Source organism: Phyllopteryx taeniolatus, chromosome 1, assembly GCF_024500385.1.
Source record: "Phyllopteryx taeniolatus isolate TA_2022b chromosome 1, UOR_Ptae_1.2, whole genome shotgun sequence".
Lineage (NCBI taxonomy): Eukaryota > Metazoa > Chordata > Actinopteri > Syngnathiformes > Syngnathidae > Phyllopteryx > Phyllopteryx taeniolatus.
Genome location: NC_084502.1, coordinates 12,790,508 through 12,811,113, shown reverse-complemented (window position 1 = coordinate 12,811,113; position 20,606 = coordinate 12,790,508). Strand labels below are relative to the sequence as shown.

The 20,606-nt window shown below is 45.6% G+C and overlaps 1 protein-coding gene across 1 annotated transcript; it reads left to right on the top strand.

Moving 5' to 3' along the window:
* Nucleotides 1-405: 405 nt before the first annotated feature.
* cebpb (CCAAT enhancer binding protein beta) lies at nt 406-2,039 on the top strand. Its single transcript, XM_061772861.1, has one exon. It carries the CDS (start codon nt 656-658, stop codon nt 1,541-1,543), a length of 888 nt encoding a protein of 295 aa, XP_061628845.1. The 5' UTR covers nt 406-655; the 3' UTR covers nt 1,544-2,039.
* Nucleotides 2,040-20,606: the final 18,567 nt, after the last annotated feature.

The window sequence follows — 20,606 nt, the reverse complement described above, 5'->3', positions numbered from 1 at the left end:
TAAATCGGACGTGTGCGTGCTTGTTTTGGGACGCAATCTGGAGTTGCGTCGTGTGCTGACGTCATAGCAACGCAGTCGCGTCACATCCCCCCTCCACCCCCCCCAAAAAAAAAATGCTTCTTGACCGCCTCGTGAAATTTTCCATGATCGTCTTTAGGGGGCGTGATGGGACCAAGTGTCAACAAGTGCTGCGGCTCTTGTTGCTTTTGACGCGCTGTTGCAAAGCAACCAGCTTGATATTTATCTTATATTGGCTGTGTTAAAGAAGCTGCGGTTCAAATCAATCCTAATAATAGTCAGAGTAAAAAGCATGGAGTTGGGGGAGTTGGTGTTTTAAAAGCGTGCACGTCACACACCTGCCCAGCTAAGCCACGCCCCTCGCCTCCAATAAAACTTCCCCCGTGACAGGAAGACCTGTCAATTCCTCCCAAATCCACAGCGAGCACAACTTAACGGCACATACGCACAGGGGCCACGTAGGGCTTTTTTCTTCGAACAAAAAAACCAAACCAAACCAAACAAAACCAAACAAAACAAAACAAAACAACAAGAAGAAGAAGAAGAAGCCAGCAACATTGCGACACTCGCCGAAACCGACGCGGGCGCCACATCCACAGCCCTCCATGCTCGTGCAACCGGGCGGGTGTTAAGATCCATGGAAGTGGCCGGTTTCTACGACGAGGGCAGCTTTGCTATCCACGCGAGAGACGGCATTCTCAACCCCGGCGGCTCGTACTGGAGGCTCGGCGACTCCATGACGGAGTTGGGCATCGAGGAGCGGGAGAGAGCGATCGACTTCAGCGTCTACTTGGACCCGGCGGCGGCGGCGGCGGCCGTGCACTGCCCGCAACCGGCGGCGCACTCGCACTCGCACTCGCACCCTCAGCAGGGCGACGTCTTCTCCGACTTCCTGGCGGAGAATAAGCTCAAGAGAGCGGCCAACGTCAAGAACTACACGCTGCTCAACGAGCTGGAGGCGGTTCAGCGAGACGGGCCGCGGGACCCCCGGGGGCCGCCGTCGTACGGCTACACCGACCTCCAGGAGACGCGCGTGGACAGCGTGCTCGCCTCGGAGCTGGCCCGCTACCGAGCCGCCAGAGACGACGGCAACCAGGAGGACGTGAAGATGGAGAACGGCTCGCCCGCCGCCTTCGACATGCGCCCCTACCTGCAGTACCAGTCCACCGGGGGCAGCGTGGGCAACATCTCCACGGCGTCGTCCACTTGCTCCAGCCCGCCCGGCACCCCCGCGCCGGCGGGTCAGAGCAGGTCCCCGAGGTCCCCGTCGCACGGGCCCAAGCTCTCCGGCGGCAAGGCGAAGAAGCGCCTGGACAAGGACAGCGAGGAGTACCGGCAGCGGCGCGAGAGGAACAACCTGGCCGTGCGCAAGAGCCGCGACAAAGCCAAAATGCGCAACATGGAGACGCAGCACAAAGTGTTGGAACTGGCGGCGGAGAACGATCGTTTACAGAAGAGAGTGGAGCAGCTGTCCAGGGAGCTGGCCACCCTGCGCAACCTGCTCTCGGCCACCGGCCAGTGTTAGACGCCCGGGCCCGGGCCCGGACCCGGACCCGGACCCGGACCCGGACCAGCACCAGCCTTTTTGCTCCCTCCGCGGACTCCAAACGTTGTTCGGAGGGATGCATGGTGGTACGGCAACCAGTTTACAAGGACACTTTGCAATGAGACTGAAGAAGTGGCTTGCACGGATTGCGCAATCACGCAGCAGTCTTCTCTTCTTTTCTTTTTTGGTTTTTTTTTTCTTTTTTTTTGGGGGGGGGGACGCCTTAGCTCTCTTCTTGTCGTCTAATCGTGTGTATGCAGTATTTGTGCGTGAATTTCGACGTAAACGTGTCGAAGTGGAACAGCGGCTGCTTGTCAAACGAAGAGTTTGTGCTGCAGTGAAATGATGCAACTCTTTGTAATAGTATGGGCAATGGATGAAATAAGTGGAATTATTTAATATCGACGAGGTGACATGCATTAATTGTACTTGATATTTTATGGAATTAAAACCATTTCTACTTTGGTCGAAACTATTTCACTGCCACGTCTTTATTTGTAGGCTGCTTTGGGGGAGAAGATCAGGTGGACGGACTCAAAGAGAGCATGTCTGCCACCTTTTTAAAAACTGTGAAAAATAGAAGCGCCCTTTTCTAATTCCTAAAAAAAAAACAAGCACCAAAATCCAGCTGTCTTAATAAATGACATAACAGTAATCCTAACGACTACATTGTCATGCTTTCTTGTGATTTACGATGCCAACCACACATTTGCATACAAGGAGACGTTAGTTTTGGCTGAATAAAGAGCTTGTGCAACATTTTCATGGCCCGCCGCCATCTCTCAGGGAACATTTTCATGCATTCTCCAAATGAACGGTGTTTACACATTGATTTGACACAAAATGTCCTCAGATCTTTGCAGATTACGGCCTGCGGCCGTACTGCTGAGAGCAGCGCATCCAAAAAAAAAAAAAAAGAGAGGGTCGGCACGCACGCAGAGCAGAAATGTTAGCTTTATCTGCGGCGCACGGCTCTGTCAATAGTCTGCCGGGTCCACTGGCCTGCGGAGAGGGGTTCAAGGTTGCAGGCAAATTAATCAGCAACTAACCCTCCTCGCACTCGCTCGGGTCACGCTTCAGACCACCAACGTGCTGCAAGCGTTAAGCGCATATACGGTCCTAATCCTCTGCAAAACACAAAACATGGCAGCCTTTGAGCCATTTGGTCCATCGACTTGCTAGCCAGCTTAAGGGGCATGAACTAGTACACTACTACTAGTGCCACTTTGGCCTAGTCGTTCATGCTCGAGTAAATGTTCTAAGGGCTTTCCGTACACGACTAGTACGCAACTTGAAGGACATTTCTGCACGCTAGTAGAACGACTACATGATACTAATGAGGCAAAACGGCGCCGTACCTGACCACTACGTGCTGCCGGTACTACTAGTTACATTGTAAACTAGCTAACGTCCAGCACAAGATGTCAACTAGTGCACGGTTTCACGTCACTAGTAACATGTAGTATGGCAAGGTTGTCCTACTAGTGTGCAGAAATGTTATCCAGTCATGGAAACACCAATACAAGTAAGACACACTTTTTCTACTAATGCTCCCTAGTCTTGCTACTAGTGTGCTAAATTGTCTTGCTTGGGAGGACAAAGAGCGTACTACTAGTACGTGGACCTTAAGCTGGATAGCAAGGATATTGAAAAAATGGTCCCAACGACTTCATGGTAAATGCCAAAAGTGTGGAAAGAACATTACTGGTAAAGACACAGTTGCTCTACTAGTGAGAACAATGAGCATACTAATAGACTGCTCCTAAATTGGGCATAAGAATATCCAATACACGCTGCAAAAGCTTTATGGCAAGCCAAATATGCCGAAAGTGGGCCTAGTAGCGGAGAAAAAACAAAAACACTGCTAGTTGTGAACACAGTTGTTCTACTAGTACGCCCTAGTCATTCTATTAGTGCGCTGAATTGTCTTACCAGTGAGGACGGATACGTGGACATCAAAAGATGGATGCCAGGGATATCGAATTCACGCTCCAACAGCTTTATGGGATGTCGAAAGTGCCACGAGTCGCGGGAAAAAAGAAAAGGTTACTAGTAACGCTCGACTAGTGTGCTAAATTGTCTTACTGGCAAGGACAAGGAGTGCATTTGTACTTGGCCCTTCAGATGGAACGGCTTGAAAACTCGCAGTTTAGCGTTCGAGTCGTTCGAGTATTGATTTGAGCTCCTCGATCGTAGTCGCGGTAACTCGCGGCAAAGCTCGCGGGAGACGCCACGGGATGTGGAGGTGATCCGTGACAATTTGGGGTGGGGAGTGTTGAGAGAGGAAAAACCACCGCAGCTCGTTTTTCAGGAGAGGCCGCTTTTTTCACCTTTGTGGGCCGCGTTTGACTCTCCGTAGCCGTCGAGCACTGCTTGTTTCTTCACGTATTGCGAGGAGATTTCCACTCTCAGTGTTGAGGCGGCGAGCTCTGAACGATTGGGCAATAGCGTTCTCCACCCACATTTAAGGAAGCAATTGTTATCCTGCGTGCGCTGTATGAGGACAAAAGCTGTGATCAACAATGTGTAAACCATTCCAAATATCAGGCTCCAACATGTTTTTCATCAGTCGACCGTTTAACAAATAAACGCTCTCAATCACAATATTCTCATTCGGTGTCAGTAGTTTCTAGAATCAAACTTTTATGGCATTGTTGTGCTTTCTTTCACTATTGCGCTTCTATTCATTTTGCTTCCGAATTGTTCGAGACACAGGCCCCGTTTGCTTCGTCCGTATGCGATACGAGCGCCGTGTGCTGGCAAGGAGCCCAACTCAACTGACTTCACGACCGCCAGCGCTTTGGCAACGAGGGAACATTCCTTGGAAGAAGAAGAGGCTTCAAGCTGTTTATTGTTGAAGTTGACTCGCAAACTAAAACAACAACAACAACAACAACAAAAACCAGAATTACACATCGTGTATTTGAAACTTCATGCTAACACACAACGCACGACGGCATAGACGCGCAAACATCGATAGCAATAGCATCTATATTGGCGCCGTTTCAACCCTTGAAGCAACGGACACATGTAGAAATACAACATAACAATACTCACGGCATTCTGTGAAAAACGGCTAACAATACTGGATCTGAGCGGCAAAAGGTACACAATCGCAATGAATCCATCATCATGCACAAACAGTCTCTTATTTCAACATCCTATTTCATGATCTTACGACGGTACGTTTTTATCACGGACAATACTGTGCAGTGCTATTTGCATGATCACCAAAGTTTTTACTTGGGTATTTTCAGGAGGCTGGAAGAGGTTGAAGTATTTCATTTCTCAGTATTTGAGAAACAAGCACGGTCAAGGAAGGAATTGAACTCGTATCTCAAGGCACCGCTGTGCCTTCAAATAGCAAAATAGAAGAAAAGAAAGGGATCTTGTTGGGGAGGGTTCTTCTTTTTTCCCAGACATATATGCAGTTGACTGAGTGAATTCCCTCTTGAGGGATTGTCATGTGTCAAATAAATCAAATCGAATGTTGAGTGTACTCGCTCCCGGATGGCTTTATTTGCGTGGCTATGTATTGATCAACACGCGTGTGCGTGTGCATGCAGACCAGCGCAAACTAAACAATGACTTGCAATTAAAGCAGGCTTTTAAGAAAGCACATATGCTGCGCCGTGAGTGTTTGGCTCCAATTCAAACATTTCGGGAATTTCTTTTTTTTTTCAGTGCGATGACCCCCACTCGTGTTCCCTCGGATCCCCGTGCTGTCTTTTCCTTGCTTCTTGCTCAAACGCTGACAGGAGACAGGGAAATTCCCACACAGGATGACCTCTTCGCTCAAAAGTTTAGCCCAGCCTCCTCTCCCCATTTTACCGTCAGTGGGCAGTTTTTGTCCGTCACCTCGGTGTTGCATCACAGCCCCTCACAAGCCAACCGGCCTCCTAAAAATCTTCATTGTCAAAATCCTCTGACAATGCCGTGCAAACAGGCAAAAACACACCTGACACGCTCATGTGGGAACAGTTAGGACAGTGTTTTTGTTTTTTTCTTGTATGAGCATTTAGCTCCTCAAATAGTTAAATACGTATACTGGAGTGCATTATTTGATAGATAGATAGACAGACAGATAGATAGATAGATAGATAGATAGATCAAATATACAGTAGTAGTGATAACCCATTACAGATATTTTAACGCCAACGGTGGAGCAAGACATGTAGACAGACAACATAACAATACTCAAAGGCCTATATTTTAAGTCATGGCGCCACTTTGTCTCATATAACACTGTAATATTCATACAATTAGTGCAAAATCTTTTTGCACTAATTGTTGTTTGTTGTCAATGTCTTTCTGTCTCCAAAGTGTTCTGTAAATTGACTGTCTGTTGTACTAGAGCGGCTCCAACTACCGGAGACAAATTCCTTGTGTGTTTTGGACATACTTGGCAAATAAAGATGATTCTGATTCTGAAATGGAAAGTATATTGTTGACAGTGATATATAAGAACATATTAATGAAATTATACACGTACAGTGTATGAAACATCTGTTGATACTGATATGTATGCACGAATGCTGCCTCTTGAAACGATCTAGTTTCTTTGTAGTTGTTCTTCTTACGCCACTTCGATGGCTTTCGTACGCTCAAATACTCACTCGATTTTGAGGGGTCGCAAGTACTGTAGCGCCCCCCCCCCCCCCCCCCCCGGAACACACTTACCACAGAAGCCACGTTTGCTTAAGCGGTATTCCTACTGTACATCGTGATTTTTCAAATCGAAAAAGCAGGATACACGCGCACCGAGATGTTAAAAATCGTTTGTGCGCCAGCAGTCCAGGTTGAATCCCACCTCAACCAAAATTCAGCTAGGATGGGCTCAAACTGGAAAGGAAATGGAGGAATGGATTATTAGTAGTAGTTATAGCAAATACATGTCAAATGAGTGTTCAAGGGAAAATGGATTATTAGATAGGTTTTGAGACTGAAAAGACTGTGTGTGTGTGTCTTAAGTGACTTCTCTGTATTGTTTCATTTTTTGCAAACAAACGCTGTAAGTTCCTAATTCACACAGTTATTTTTAGTAAACAGCACTTGAGATTCTGGTCGCAAACACCCCACGCTGCAAAGTCATTGGAGTAAAATGCAAAAGAAGAACCAAAAATCTTTTTTTTTTTCACAGTACAAAAGTCTGGTCTCATAAAAAAATAAAAAATAAAATAAAAAAAATATTAGTTAAGTATCTTAGCAAAGCTGGTAGAGTTCCTTTTGTGATGCCTTTATAATTTGGTGTGAGTGGTGTTTTTTGAATCATAACACACCCAGTATGCATGAAACATCTGATTAAATGTATAATGTGTATGTAATTAAATACATTCACATAATGTAAGTGCATATTTGCTATTAATATGGTAACATTCTACAGTAGCATTTGAACAATGGGTGGAGATGGAGAGGTGTGAATGTGCGTCATAATGTAACAGCGTATCGAACATGTGTTCATGATTTTCGCTTTCATTCTTGACAAGTCAAAAAAAGGGGATCATTTGTGACCCGCTGATGTTCGAAGTGTAAACTTGGCACTGCCCGAGCTGACCTTTATCCAGGCACAGTATGGCGACTCGTGTCATGTAGCCTTCATGTTCGAGGACTTGCAATGGAATGGAGCTGCTTTTACAATGTTTAAGAAATGGCCTTTTGTTGACCAAGTAAACCAATGGGAAACATCTCCCTCCACTTCTTAGTCCAGACAAAACAAATGCCCGAGCTCATAGCAAAATGTGTTTTGGCCATATTCGAGCAGATGACTGATTTGGCGTCTGCCGTGTTTGATTGCAGTTGCGTGTGCAAAACGAAAGGAGCACCGGACATCCTGAACACGGCTTGTAACGGGAAGCTAGAGCGCCTGAGCTACGGTAAACGGCCACGAACACGATCTGTCTTGAAGTGAACCAAAGTTTCGACATCGCTTTCCACTTCTGCAATTTGGCCGAAGATGACTTCGAGAACACCAAAGTGAGGAGCAGAAGTGACTTGTGGTCACTACGCAGCAAGCATCTCTGCCCACTTATTGTGTAACATCAGGTCGTCTTTGCAAAATGAACGTTAGCTTTTAATATGAAAGACACACGCCTCGCTACGTGTATGGAGGGATTCTCCATCCAGAGTCTTGACTTAGTATGTGAAGGAAAGCACAATTTAAGGATGTGCCGTAAATATTTCAGGTGTAAGAACCCTACTGAATTTGCTTTGATGAATAGAATTCTCGTTAGCACATCTGCCTCGTAGTTCAAATTCAGCCTCGCCAGTGTGGAGTTTGCATGTTGACCTGGCGACCAGATCAGGGTGTACTCTTGCCCAGAGTTAGCTGGGATAGGCTCCAGCGCTCCCACGACCTTCACGAGGATAAGGGCTACGGCGAATGAATGAATGAATATTATAACTCCGTCACCTTGGGAGCTTTAAAGTCTAAAGCCCCAGTCTACACGCGGACTGTCAAGTTAGACTTTTCTTGATTATCTGTCTCTGCGTGACGTGCGCGCACTCTCGGCCAACACCGAGGCGCTCTAAATTGGCCATCCTAGCGGTGCGTCACTCGGCACCAAAGAATAGGCATTCTGGTGAAAGGTGAAAAACTGTTTCACACTATGGGCCTTATTTTCGTCAACGGCGTAAATCCGGGAGGGCGTACGGCACAACTCTGTGCCAGAGGCAGGCTAGACCGGTGTTGGTCATTTCGTAGACGAGCGCAGCCCTGCGGATCTGAGAGCGCGTGGGCTGCGCTATTGAGCCGAGAGTGGGCAGGCTGCGTTGTGGATGGCTCCTCTCGTGGCCTATAAACATGGCACGAGCGACTGTCTCGACAGAGACATCTCTGCGCGCGATGGCAGCGTTCCGTCCATGAGTGGCGCTGTAGCAACAGCTAAGGGGCCTCATTCGCTAGCCGTGCAGATTTGCGCTGTAATCATGTCTACGCACATTTGACACAAATCTGTGATTCATCGCGGGTTTTTTTTCCCCGTACTCCGCAAACGGATTTAGAACCTCCTCAGACAATGAGTACACACGAATAATGCACGTTAGAAAAGACATCAAACATATAAACTACGTTGGAAGTCTCATATAGATCGTGTGAAATCCAAGATGTCAAAAACCATAGCTATTCTTCATAAAACTAAGGATGTCTGGAATAAGTCATTCTACACAGTCGACCGTTCACTGTTACGGCCATATATGATTTCTCGTGTGGAAATATGGCGCAACGCATATCAAAGCGGCACTCCCCCAATCTTTATGCTACAAAAAAGGAGTCGAGAACCAACCGATCCACTGTTTATTAACTCCAATATTACGACTTAGTTGAATTCAAAACAGCAAAGGTAATGTACAAATGTTCCTTTTCCATAGGATAGCACTCGGAAGCTGTTTGAAATTGGAGAGACTTGTTCCACTCTGAGGGAACAGGTGTATTTCAAAATTCCCAAACAAAAATAGATCTATACGGATATAAAATAGTGTTAGCGTTAAGTCGTGAAATGACTATGATGATGAATTGAAAACATGAAGCTCTCTTCTTGATACAAATGTATTCATACCAATCAGGAATAAACACAAACTTTGACTGTTGTGATTTGTGAAGTCCAAAAGAGTTCACCTGTGTGTAATGATCTCATGACAATAGCAATGCAGCTGTTCTGTGAAGACCAACACGTTAGCAAACAAACACCCCAATGAACACACCAGAAAGGTCAGCCGTGGAAAAGTTTCAATCGGCGATTGTTTCTGAAATACAACATCGGTAGGAAGGTGCCATTTTGGACCTTCTCCAGGAGTCGTAGCCGACTGAACTTCCATCGACTGATTTCAGCCGATCGCCACCCAAATTGAGTACAAGTGTACAAGTGTGTCCTAAACGTTCCAGGACTGGTGTCGCAAACGATTTCTTTCAAACCCAAACTACAAACTGTGTGTTTTCCCCTGAAACGTGGCCCAGACAATCAAGCGGCACGTTAGCGGCAAACTTTTACAATTGGCCCTGGAGCCCGATTCGTTCAATTCAGGCCAAAGCGATCGAAATCGTCACGCTACAGTCGTCATTGAAAGTGTATTCACGGGAGTGGAAGACGGACACGAGTCATCGTTGACATGAGTAACATTTGCGTCAAAATCATTCGAATTGTGAGGTGCGGTCTCTTCGCCTGATCCAAACATCCGCACTCAGCACATATGAGTCAACTGCGAATGCTGATTTGTCATCCAAACTGGAGGCTGAAATGCAGCCACCGAAAGTTCGGATCATTGCTCTGTTCCTCAAAGTTCTCCTATAGAACATTCCTAAATGACCAGAGGCACCATTTAACTAAGCACACACCCTGTTCTATTTTGACAAGCAGGCCTCACTGATTCTGAATATTATGGAAGTGAAAATGCGCCAAGTACCAGAGAGGAAGAGGAGCTCTGCTGCCATTTGCAGCCGTGCGTACGGTCAAGTACAGCGGTTGAATTCTACTGGTTAAAACTACTGGTTAGGATCAATGGTGACTTTAAATTCAGGTTAAGGATTGTACTTCAAGTACACTCACCTGTTATGAATTTGTATTCGCAAAGCATAGGACGTTGCCATTTGAGTGTCATTTGATAGTTTGGTGAAAATCTAGGGACGACTGCTTTTGAACTCAATTATTTTCTTCGATTTGTCAGGTATTGCGATTAGATGACCTCAAAGACCTCTTTGAAAGACCTTTTCAATATTTCGAAATTGCTAAGCTCGTATTCATTGACAATACACTAAATACAAATGATTTTTACTCAATTCCAAAACAAAATGGAGACATCTGCTTTTGCATTTGAACTCTTCAAATAGACCTGAGCTGAGCCAATGACTTCTACGCTGTTAGCGAAAGCACAAGTGAGCGTTCCGTGGCTGTCGGGAAGTATAGTTTGTGAACCCCAATATGCGTTTGTAAGCCTATTTGTTCCACCCGAATTGCTTAATTGCCTTAATCCTATTTTTTTCCCTTCACTGGATCTGAAACAGACTTGTCACTCACGTCGTTGCTCGCAAGGCCATCCATCCATCCATCCCTTTTCTGTCGCGCTTCTCCTCACGCGGGTCACCCATCCCAGCTGTCATCGGGCAGGAGGCGGGGTACACCCTGAACGGGTCGCCAGCCAATCGCAGGGCACATACAAACAAACAACCATTCGCACTCACATTCACGCCTACGGGCAATTTTAGAGTCTCCAATGAATGCATGTTTTGTTTTTGGGATGTGGGAGGAAAGCGGAGTGCCCGGAGAAAAGCCACGCAGGCACGGGGAGAACATGCAAAGTCCACACAGGCGGGGCCGGGGATTGAACCCGGGTCCTCGGAACTGTGAGGCTGACGCTCTAACCCGTCGGCCACCGTGCCGCCTGCTCGCGAGTCAATCCAAAAAATATCGTCCAAATTGGTTTGCCATCTACTGTTTAGCTAATGTTACAATACTAGTGCTCAACCTTATAATCCCAAGTGTTAGTTTGATCTTATATTTATTACTATGGAGGAAATGGGGACAGGAAGTATTTTAAACCACAACACTATAATCCTCTGCCAAGCATCCATCCATCCATTTTCTTTACCACTAGGGTCACGGAGCTTATCCCAGCTATCTCCGGGCGGGAGGCGGGAGACACCCTGAACCGGTCGCCAGCCAATCGCAGGGCACATAGAAACAAACAACCATTGGCACTCACACTCACACCTACGGACAATTTAGAGTCTTCAATCAACCTACCACGCGTGTTTTTGCGATGTGGGAGGAAACCGGAGTGCCCGCAGAAAGCCCACCCGGGCACGGCGAGAACATGCAAACTCCACACTGGCAAGGCCGGGATTTCAACCCCGGACCCCAGAACTGTGAGGCAGATGTGCTAATCAGTCGTCCACCGTTCCGCCATTATATATATCAATATAATGTGTCTGTGTGTGCGTGTGTGTATAGTAGTAGTACAGTCTAGTAAGGTTACAACAACTTCCGACGTCTCCGTCCAAAAGAGCGCAATACCGGGAAGCGCTAAGATCCTGTGCAGAAGCCACAAGCTCCCGGGCCTCTGGTATCGGACCTGAGCTTGAAGCAGATACCGCCCGCTTGGGTGAGAAAACAATCATTCTGTACATATATATATTGATTTATAATACCGCTGGATTCATGAAACTGCCATTGTGTTAAGGCTTTTTTTCAATCCAAAAAAAGTCAACGTTTAAAATGTATAATTCATTCAAATGCTTTAGGGTCCGCCATTGTTTTTCCCAAGGAAAAAAGGTTACTATTTCAACCCTAATATTCATGACCTGATTAATAGAAAGGAACTTAACGAAATTGAAATGCATTATTAACCAATACTGCTGGCCGCCGAGGTGCTCCGCTTACACTAACGACAGGAGGGAAGAGCTCGATTACAAAAGCACAGTCAGTCAATTGCTTGCTACATTTAGCCACTTTTCCAAGCCCTCTCGCTGCTGTTTTTCAAAAAAGGGACCAGTGCCTTTAATTCCTGCTAATGAACAGACAATATGGGCGGAATCCTTTCCGCATGGTTTTCTGTATGACAGGACACGAGCCCGGTGGAGTAAATGGCGCTGAACATTTACAAATACACGGTGGCCATTCTTACGTTACGCAAAAGCACTGATTTATCCCCATGTGGGAAACTTTCGACTCGAGATATGTGCTTCCAAGCCGCAAATATTTGCAGAGTTTGCCTTTCCTCAGCTGTACAACTCGACATGACAAAAGTGTGTGAGAGAGCGGGAAATGTTGAGCAGCAGCATGCACGGATGTCAGATTTATGTGATACGTCACAATCTTCCGAGGTTCTAATTGGCCAAAGTTAAGGTAGGGAGGACTAACTGGTTCAGTATATTTGTCTGACATAATTTATTGGACATTTTTTTGTGACACCCCCCCCCCCCCCCCCAAGTTACACTCACCAGATGTCCAATCGCTCACTTGTACGTGACAGCGCCTCCCCCTTCAAAACTGTAACTTCAGCAAGAAATCAAAATAAATAAAGTGTGCTGTTATTCTTGTTCCTTGGAATATTTTAACGAAAGCATTGCACAGACTTGTGAGTTACACACTTGGGAATTGTTGTAAATGGTAGGGGGGAAAAATGCATGTCACCTTTTGCCACTGGCCTGTGTCCGACCAGAAGATACCCATCGAGCTCAATGAAAAGAAAATGAGTTGAACTCAAAATTTGGCCAGCATGTGAATAATGTTGGTCTTCACTGTACTACAGGGACTAATGCAAAAGTCAGCACGTTTCCCGGGCACTGTGGATACTGAACTTCTAAACAGCTCAGGGTGCCGAACACAGCGTACGGAAGGCGACTGATCATTCCCAAAGCTACACCTCCAAACCGATGAGCGACCAATCACAGCGCAGCACACAACGGAGGTCTGACACTTTCTTAAATTCACTGTATAGTTGCGATTTTTATTTCTATTTTTACTTGAAACTCAAAAATCTTTTGTCTGTTGCATGCATGCAATGTACTCTACAGCGGCGCCTTGAGGTACGAGTGCCGTGACATATGAATTTTCCGGGACAAGAGCCGGCATCCCGACGATTTTGTGCCTTTGACTTGCATGCAAAAAGTTTAGATATGGATGGGCGCAGTGAACTCAACTCAGCTCACTTTACAACAAGCAGCAGTTTGGCAGAGAGTGAACAATTCTTCACAAAAGAGACTTCGCTCCCACTTCAGGTTTACTGTCAAACTAAACTAAACAAATATTTGTTTTATTATTCATTGAATTGACTACATTTATTTAGGACCACACGAACTGAAATCCGCTATCTTAATGCAAACACATCATGGGAAACGCCACAAACGGACGAACAAGTCGATTCTATGCGGAGGTTTTACAATGCTTTTATGCTTTAAGCAACGGCAAACGATGCAGCAACACCTATAGACAGTCAAGATAACAATACCCACAGGCATACTATTCTTTATCCTCTGCGAAAAACAACTGCCGTAATTCCTTGTGTGTAATGTGCATTTTTTCCCCCCCAAAAATTCATCATAACTCTGTCGAGTGCATTGTACATCGGTAAAAGGAAAAGGAAAAATAATCGTTCAGATAGTATAAACGTATACCGGTACCTAGGCGCACTTTCATTCCAATATGATATGTAGCGTCTAATGTTAGATATTTATATATAATGCAGTACATTTTCGCAGCTCACCTGAGAATCATGACGTCCTTGCAGGCGCCACCGTATATCACATCCCATCCGTTGACGGCATCCAATTCGACGTCTTCATTTACTATACTGCCACTTCACAGAGCACACCCTCAAGTTCCAAACAAAGAAATTGAAATATATTTACAAAAATGTCAAGTAACACAACATCTTTGAAATAAAACATGGAAGGCAATAGGAAAAAAAAAAAAAACTACCTGTGGAACACATGAATTGGCCCTTAGTTCCGTAGGGGAATTACTTCAACCCGCCACAACAGTAGTTCCATTCCAATGTGATATGTAATGTCAAATGTTACCAATGTATACATAGGACGTGAAATTTTCACTGCTCACCTGAGAATCATGTCATCCTTGCGGGACATCATTTCTCTCCTGGTTGACTTCCAGGCCAAGGACGGCGCGTAGCGATCGACTTTTCCCCTCTCTAGGCTATTTGGCAAATTACCACTTACTTTCCAACGCATCCCGGTCTCCAGTTGACTATTTTGAATAGGTTTTACTCTGAACTCATTCCTTCTTGGATCGTTACTCTGCATTGCTACTGAAGCTAGCTAGCTAGCTAGCTAGCTCCTCCCGCTAGCTCGTGTAGCGTACCGCTAGCATCGCTAGACTTGTACCACAACAACGGCCAGCAAAAAACAACGCCTGGTGGCAATGGAATACAAATGATGTGCGAATCGTTTCATTCATTCATTCGTATAATTACTGTACATTCAATTGAAGTATGTTTTGACAATATATTTGTATAAAGTCAAATATTATCGGGTGCTATTTTCCCCATTACAAAAAAAAAACAGCGGCATACAGTGAGGGCCTTCTAGGCCTTCCCTGATAGCTCCAACACTATCAGAAGCACTGGCCTAATCGTATGAATTCATTCCCAACAGTCTATTGACAGTATCTTCATTCATAGCTAGTGTGTCTTGGCTGCCCAGCTTCTAGACTTGTACAGTATATGTCGATGTTTTAGTCCAATCGGGTTTCAGCTTCTATATGTTGCCATGTAAATGAATCTTCCTAAGGCCTTCAGGTTTTAGCGTCAAACACACACACACACACACACACGCCGTTGAAATAACAGCACTCTGTGCCTTCGCGAAGGCTGAGTGACCGGCAATTTTCCATCCTCTGATTGGTTCAGCTAAATAGTCTGCTATGTTTACCCCTCTGATTGGTTGAGGTGCATATGCGCACCTCATTTACTGGGGAGGACAATGTCGGACATGGCTAAAAATTCATTTTCAAGAAAAACTCTACATTGTGAGGCTAGATCAACCAACCAACATAGTTGCTAGAAGTGCTATATTGTCGTGTATACACGACAAGCTTTATAGAGGTTCGGAGTTGTTTAGAGCCGATATATTGGAAGACGGTACTTGTGTTTCTTGCTTGAGTAATAATGGCGTTGATCCTCAAATATGCAAAATGCCTGTGTCTCTCCTTTAATGCCACACATAGTTATGTAGTGTTTTTGTTATTAAGAGGTGGACTAGGTCACTGAAGGCCCAGGTCCAAAACTCACCACCCGCCACTGTTAAAAACACATTTTAAAAATGGTTTGGTTTGAACAGATTCATGGCATTTCCATTCATTTCAATGGGGAAAGATTTAAGATTTAAGAGGTGTGCTTTGAGTTATGAGCGTAGCAAAGAACAAATTGAACTTGTATCTCGAGGCACCACTGTGACATTACCTACCTCCCTTTATAACCTTTATAGCCCAATCATAGCCGACAGCTTGCTATTGAGTGGAATAAGTGATGTACATCTTCGGACAGCTTCCAAAACAAGAAGGGTGTCTCCATGATGATGACGACATTCCCTCCCACACACAGACACACACCCATACACACACACACACACACACACACACACACACTCGGCTCCGTGACCATGTTCATGTTAACTGCATCAATGCGTGCATGCATCTCTCAAAAAATCCGCAGATGAATACGTGATTCTGCTCGCATCTGTTTGTTATGATCCGAAATACCTCACCGCCAAGCCAAAAGAACGCAGAGGTGACATGGGTTTTGTTTACATGAGGCCCCCGCCAGCGTCATCGCTCCTTGCTGCAATCTGCAACAGGAAGGATGCGGGAACCTCGAAGCGGACCGTGGGGGAAGCACCAGCTTCAAACTCTTGGTATTGATGCGTTGACCTACATGCATGCGTGCAATCTGCGGCAACGTAGCCACAGATTGTCGCACCGATATCTGTGCCTAGTAGTCGGTCCGCGCCGCAGGCGAGCAGAGGTGAACAGGAACTGCTTACTTGCGGACGTCTTGACACACGCAAGTGAGCTGTGAATGAGGAACAAAACAAACAACATGCTTCTCCTGCTAGCTATGTGGAAAAACAAAGTCCTGCACTGAAGCCCAAAACCAGAATTTCATTCATTCTCCAAGCTCATTTCAGCTAACTCAAACTGACATGTGTCTATATATATAGAGAGAGAGAGAGAGAGAGAGAGAGAAAACGGATGGCTGGATTTTGTAACAGCCTAATAAGAACTACCAATTCTGCAGTGATATTGCTGATGAACAATCATAGGTCATGTACTAAAGACATCCATGAACATTTGTCATCGATTAGATGAGCAGCAGTTACCCCGTTAATCGATCATTGCGATTACAATAGCCAGCGGTTTTACCTTGGTGGTCTCATTTGTGCAATAGATTTTGTTTATCCTTATTGTAATCGAAGGTAGTTTATACGATGGGTCACCTGTGGCCCTATCCGTAATATTTTGCAGCCTACCTGATGTGTCTGTCCGTTTTGTAATTTACCCTGGGTTTTTTTCCTGACAACGTTGCCACGGGTACAGTAGCGTTGCTGCTAGCGGCTGCCTCAGAAACGTCTTTGGCATCGAGATGGGATTTCTAACTTGTTGTGCTTTTGGCTTATCTTTGCACTGGCGTGAGCACTTACCTGATCGCTGAGCTAATAGCAGATTTCAGATGTGCTTCCGTGGCATGTGCGTCAAAATCAATTGTGTGATTAATCAGCGTCAATACATGATGAATGCGATCATTTTTGGGTGATTAATCATACGCGTTAACTCGTTATATATATATATATGTGTGTGTGTGTATACAAATATTTATATATATATATACATTTGTGTGTGTGTGTATTTATTAAATCAAAGCACGAACGGCAACTATATTGCCCAACAATATCACTTTAACTGAAACAATAACACATTTAATGTTTACAAAATAACATCAATGAAGGCAATTTCTCCCCCAAGAAATTGTCTGCAATCAACTTTCTTTGTTCACATTCACGAGACAGCACAATAAACTCGCCGGGCGGAGATGACTTGGCCCTTCTTTTCACCGGCGTGTTTACCAGCTTTCGCAAAAGTGGGTCTCTTTGAAAACTTGGATTGGTGAAACCGAGTCGTGTGACAGAAGTCTCTCTCTCACGTAAATAACACGCAAAGTAGTCAACGGGAACGGCCTAGAATTTATCGAAGGTAGCGTTGGCGCCGTAAACGACACGGCTCCTCCAAATGGAGTGCTGCTATAAGTTGAAGTTTTATCCTTGGGAATGTAGAATCAATTAAGAATTGATTGGCCTTTATTGCTCAAGGAATCATTTAACAGTTGAACTTGAGTTGAACGCGCACACAAAGTACAAGCATCGCTTCTTTTTCTAACTTTTCAGAATGACTTGGGAAGTGCGATCACGTCAGAGACAATATTTCAGAAAGGTTCCAGCGCCGCCGGTGTCACAAAAGATAAGAGAACTTGGGAGTTTTTCCAAATAGCAGCTCTCGTCCGGCTGACATTTTTGAGAACTCAACTTCACAACAAGGAGCACTTTGGCAGATAGTGAACAAACAAATCTTCCCCCCCAAAACAAGAGTTTCATATCAAACTAAACATAAAACGAAGAATGACATGTGTTCCTAAAACAACCACATAGCTTTGCAATTACTCGAACAGCTTCATGCTAACATATCATGCGAAATGCCATAGATGGGCTCACGAGTAGCATCTGTGGCATTGTTCGAAAGCTTTAAGCAACAGAGATTTGAACACAAATGCTGCAACAACACATGTAGCCCGACAATATACAACTACTGTACTCACAATCGTATATTCGCTACCCTCTGCTAGCAAGAGCAGAGGATACTGAGTTACTTACAGAAGTTAAGAACAACTCTTCTTAATTTGTCTGTATGACTGTATTAGACTGCCACCCAGTGGCCAATTTGCACACACCAGAAGGCACCGGAATAAATGAATGATGATGCCCAAACTGTTGAATTCTTCAAATGTTATATTCATTATTACTATGTATTTCTAAAATGCAATATTATATATAATACAGGAAGTCCTCGACCTACGACGTTACGCCCGTGCCCACGCCCGTGCCCACGCCCGTGCCACGTCCGCCATTTTGTCCCTTCAGCTAGTGCATCGTGCACCGGGAGTATCTTTGGCTTTTTTCACACTGTCAGCAGTAATGGGAAGTACAGCATCTTTTTTTTTCCTATTTTCGTTTCTTTATACGAAGCGTTAACCTTTCCCGCTACGCCGAGGTTCTCCTCCTGGGGGCGAACTCCCTTCTGTCGTGGCACAGCCGAGCCGGGCGTCGGCGACAATGAAGGCACGGAGCACCGATTTGCCTCTTGAAAGACTTGATGAGCTCCTCTGCACATTCGACGTCGACGGGTCCTGCGCTAATCGCGACTCTGGCCCGGTCGCCGTCACTACACTTGCACTTGCGCGCACTCCTTCCTCCTTCGCAGTCCCGACTCACTCACACATCGACGCACACGCCCGCACACCAATCGCGTGGGACGATACCCGTAACGGAAGTATTTCGACGTAAATTTCGACTTGAACGGTGAAATCCGACTTACGCGGAAATTCGGGTTCCGTTCTTGCGACGTAAAGCGTTCGTAAATCGGGGACTTTCTGTATTACAGATTCTCATATTACACATTTTGTTGCTGTTTTTTAGGGGGAAGGCTGGAACAGATCATTCTTTCCAGTGGGGAATTTGAGATAGGAGTGTTTTGAGTTACGAGCGTGGTCACGGACTGAAGAAAAAGCACGTATCTGGAGGCACCGCTGTTTTTCAAACCAAAACGACAAACTCAGTTAGCGAGTGCAAGCAGCGTGTCGCAAAGACGTCCTTGGTTCAGCGCACGAGACAAAGCGAAAGTTGCGGCAGGACAATGCACCTGCTCACACTTCGGGAAGCATCCGACACTTCCTGGCTGAGAAGAACATTGCCGTGCTCGAGTCGCCTGCCTTCTCACATGACCTGGCTCCGTGCGATTATTCCTCTTTGCCAAGCTCAGAGGGGTCATCAAGGGGACATAGATCAGGATCAGAATCAGAATCAGAATCAGAATCAGAATCAGAATCAGAATCAGAATCATCTTGATTTGCCAAGTAAGTCCAAAAAACACACAAGGAATTTGTCTCCGGTAGTCTCGGAGCCGCTCGAGTACGACAACAGACGGTCGATTGACAGAGAACGCTTTGGAGACAGAAAGACATTGACCAAAAAAAAAAAAAACAGTCACTGAGCAATAAAGGGTTGCTAGTTATCTGCTAATGCCGGTGCAACTGTATTATTTTTTTTTTTTTGTGACAATTGTGCAAAAAGATGCAGAGTCCTCGAGCACTTAGAGCAGTTCCAATGACTCGTATAGCAATAGTCCGGTGCAAAGAGGGCCGAGACTTCAAGGAGTGGCGGATGCGGTTTAAAGTGACGAGTAGCGCGATAGTCTGGGACAATGTCGATTGTGCAAATGTTGCGGATACTCCTCAGTCAGTGTGCAAATGGGGCATGAGTGGCCAGTATCGGTCAACAACAGATATGCAATTAGTGCAGCGTGGCGAGACGACGACAGTGAGTGCACGAGTCGTGTATCATTGGCCCCACAGAAATGTGACAACCAACTCAAGACAGAAAAACATTGGCAGCATGTTGCAATGGAATTGTAGGGGAGCTGTTTAAGAAGGCGATCGCAAGAGGGAAGAAGCTGCCGGAATGTCTGCTAGTTCTCGTTTGCATTGATCGGTAGCGCCCACCCGAGGGAAGGAGGAGCCGGAAGAGCCGGTGACCGGGACGCGGAGGGTCCGAGAGGGTTTTGCACGCTCTTGTCTTCGTTCTGGCAGCGTGCAAGTCCTCAAGGGTGGGTCGGGGGGGGGGGGGGGGGGGGGGGGGGGGGTACCGACAATCCTTTCAGCGGTTTTGATTGTCCGTTGCAGTCGGAGTTTGAAGCAGCACCAAACCGGACTGCGATGGAAGAACACAGGACTGATTGGGACCATAGACCATGCTTGTAACTCAAAACACTCGTATCTCCCCAAAAAACAATTCTCCATTGATCCAAATGAATGGAAATGCATTCCAGCCTATGCAAAAAAAAAAAAAATGTGCTCATTGTGGTGTGTGTCCAATATTCTTTCCTGCCTAGATGCAGCAGCCAATAGTTTTGTAGGGAGATGTGTCCTGTCTAGAATTCACGTGGGATTCATATATTCATTCTTCACAGAGGTTAACGAATAGTGTACGACTGTGAGTACTGTTCTATTGTCTATGTGTGTTGTTGCACCGTTTGTGTTCAAAAGTCAGTTGCTTTCAGGGTTCTAAGTGCGCTACGCAGATGCTAATCATTGCATATGTTAGCATTAGCCTTAAGAAGGCTAAGCTGTGCGGTTGTTTGATGTTTCGTTTGCCAGTCGACTTCGACTGAGAGCGGCATTAAGCCGCTTTTGAAGTTTCTTTTTGAAACTGCTAATTGTATCTACTCGAAATATTTGAAATATATCTCAGCGCCGACAGTCCCGGAAGTTT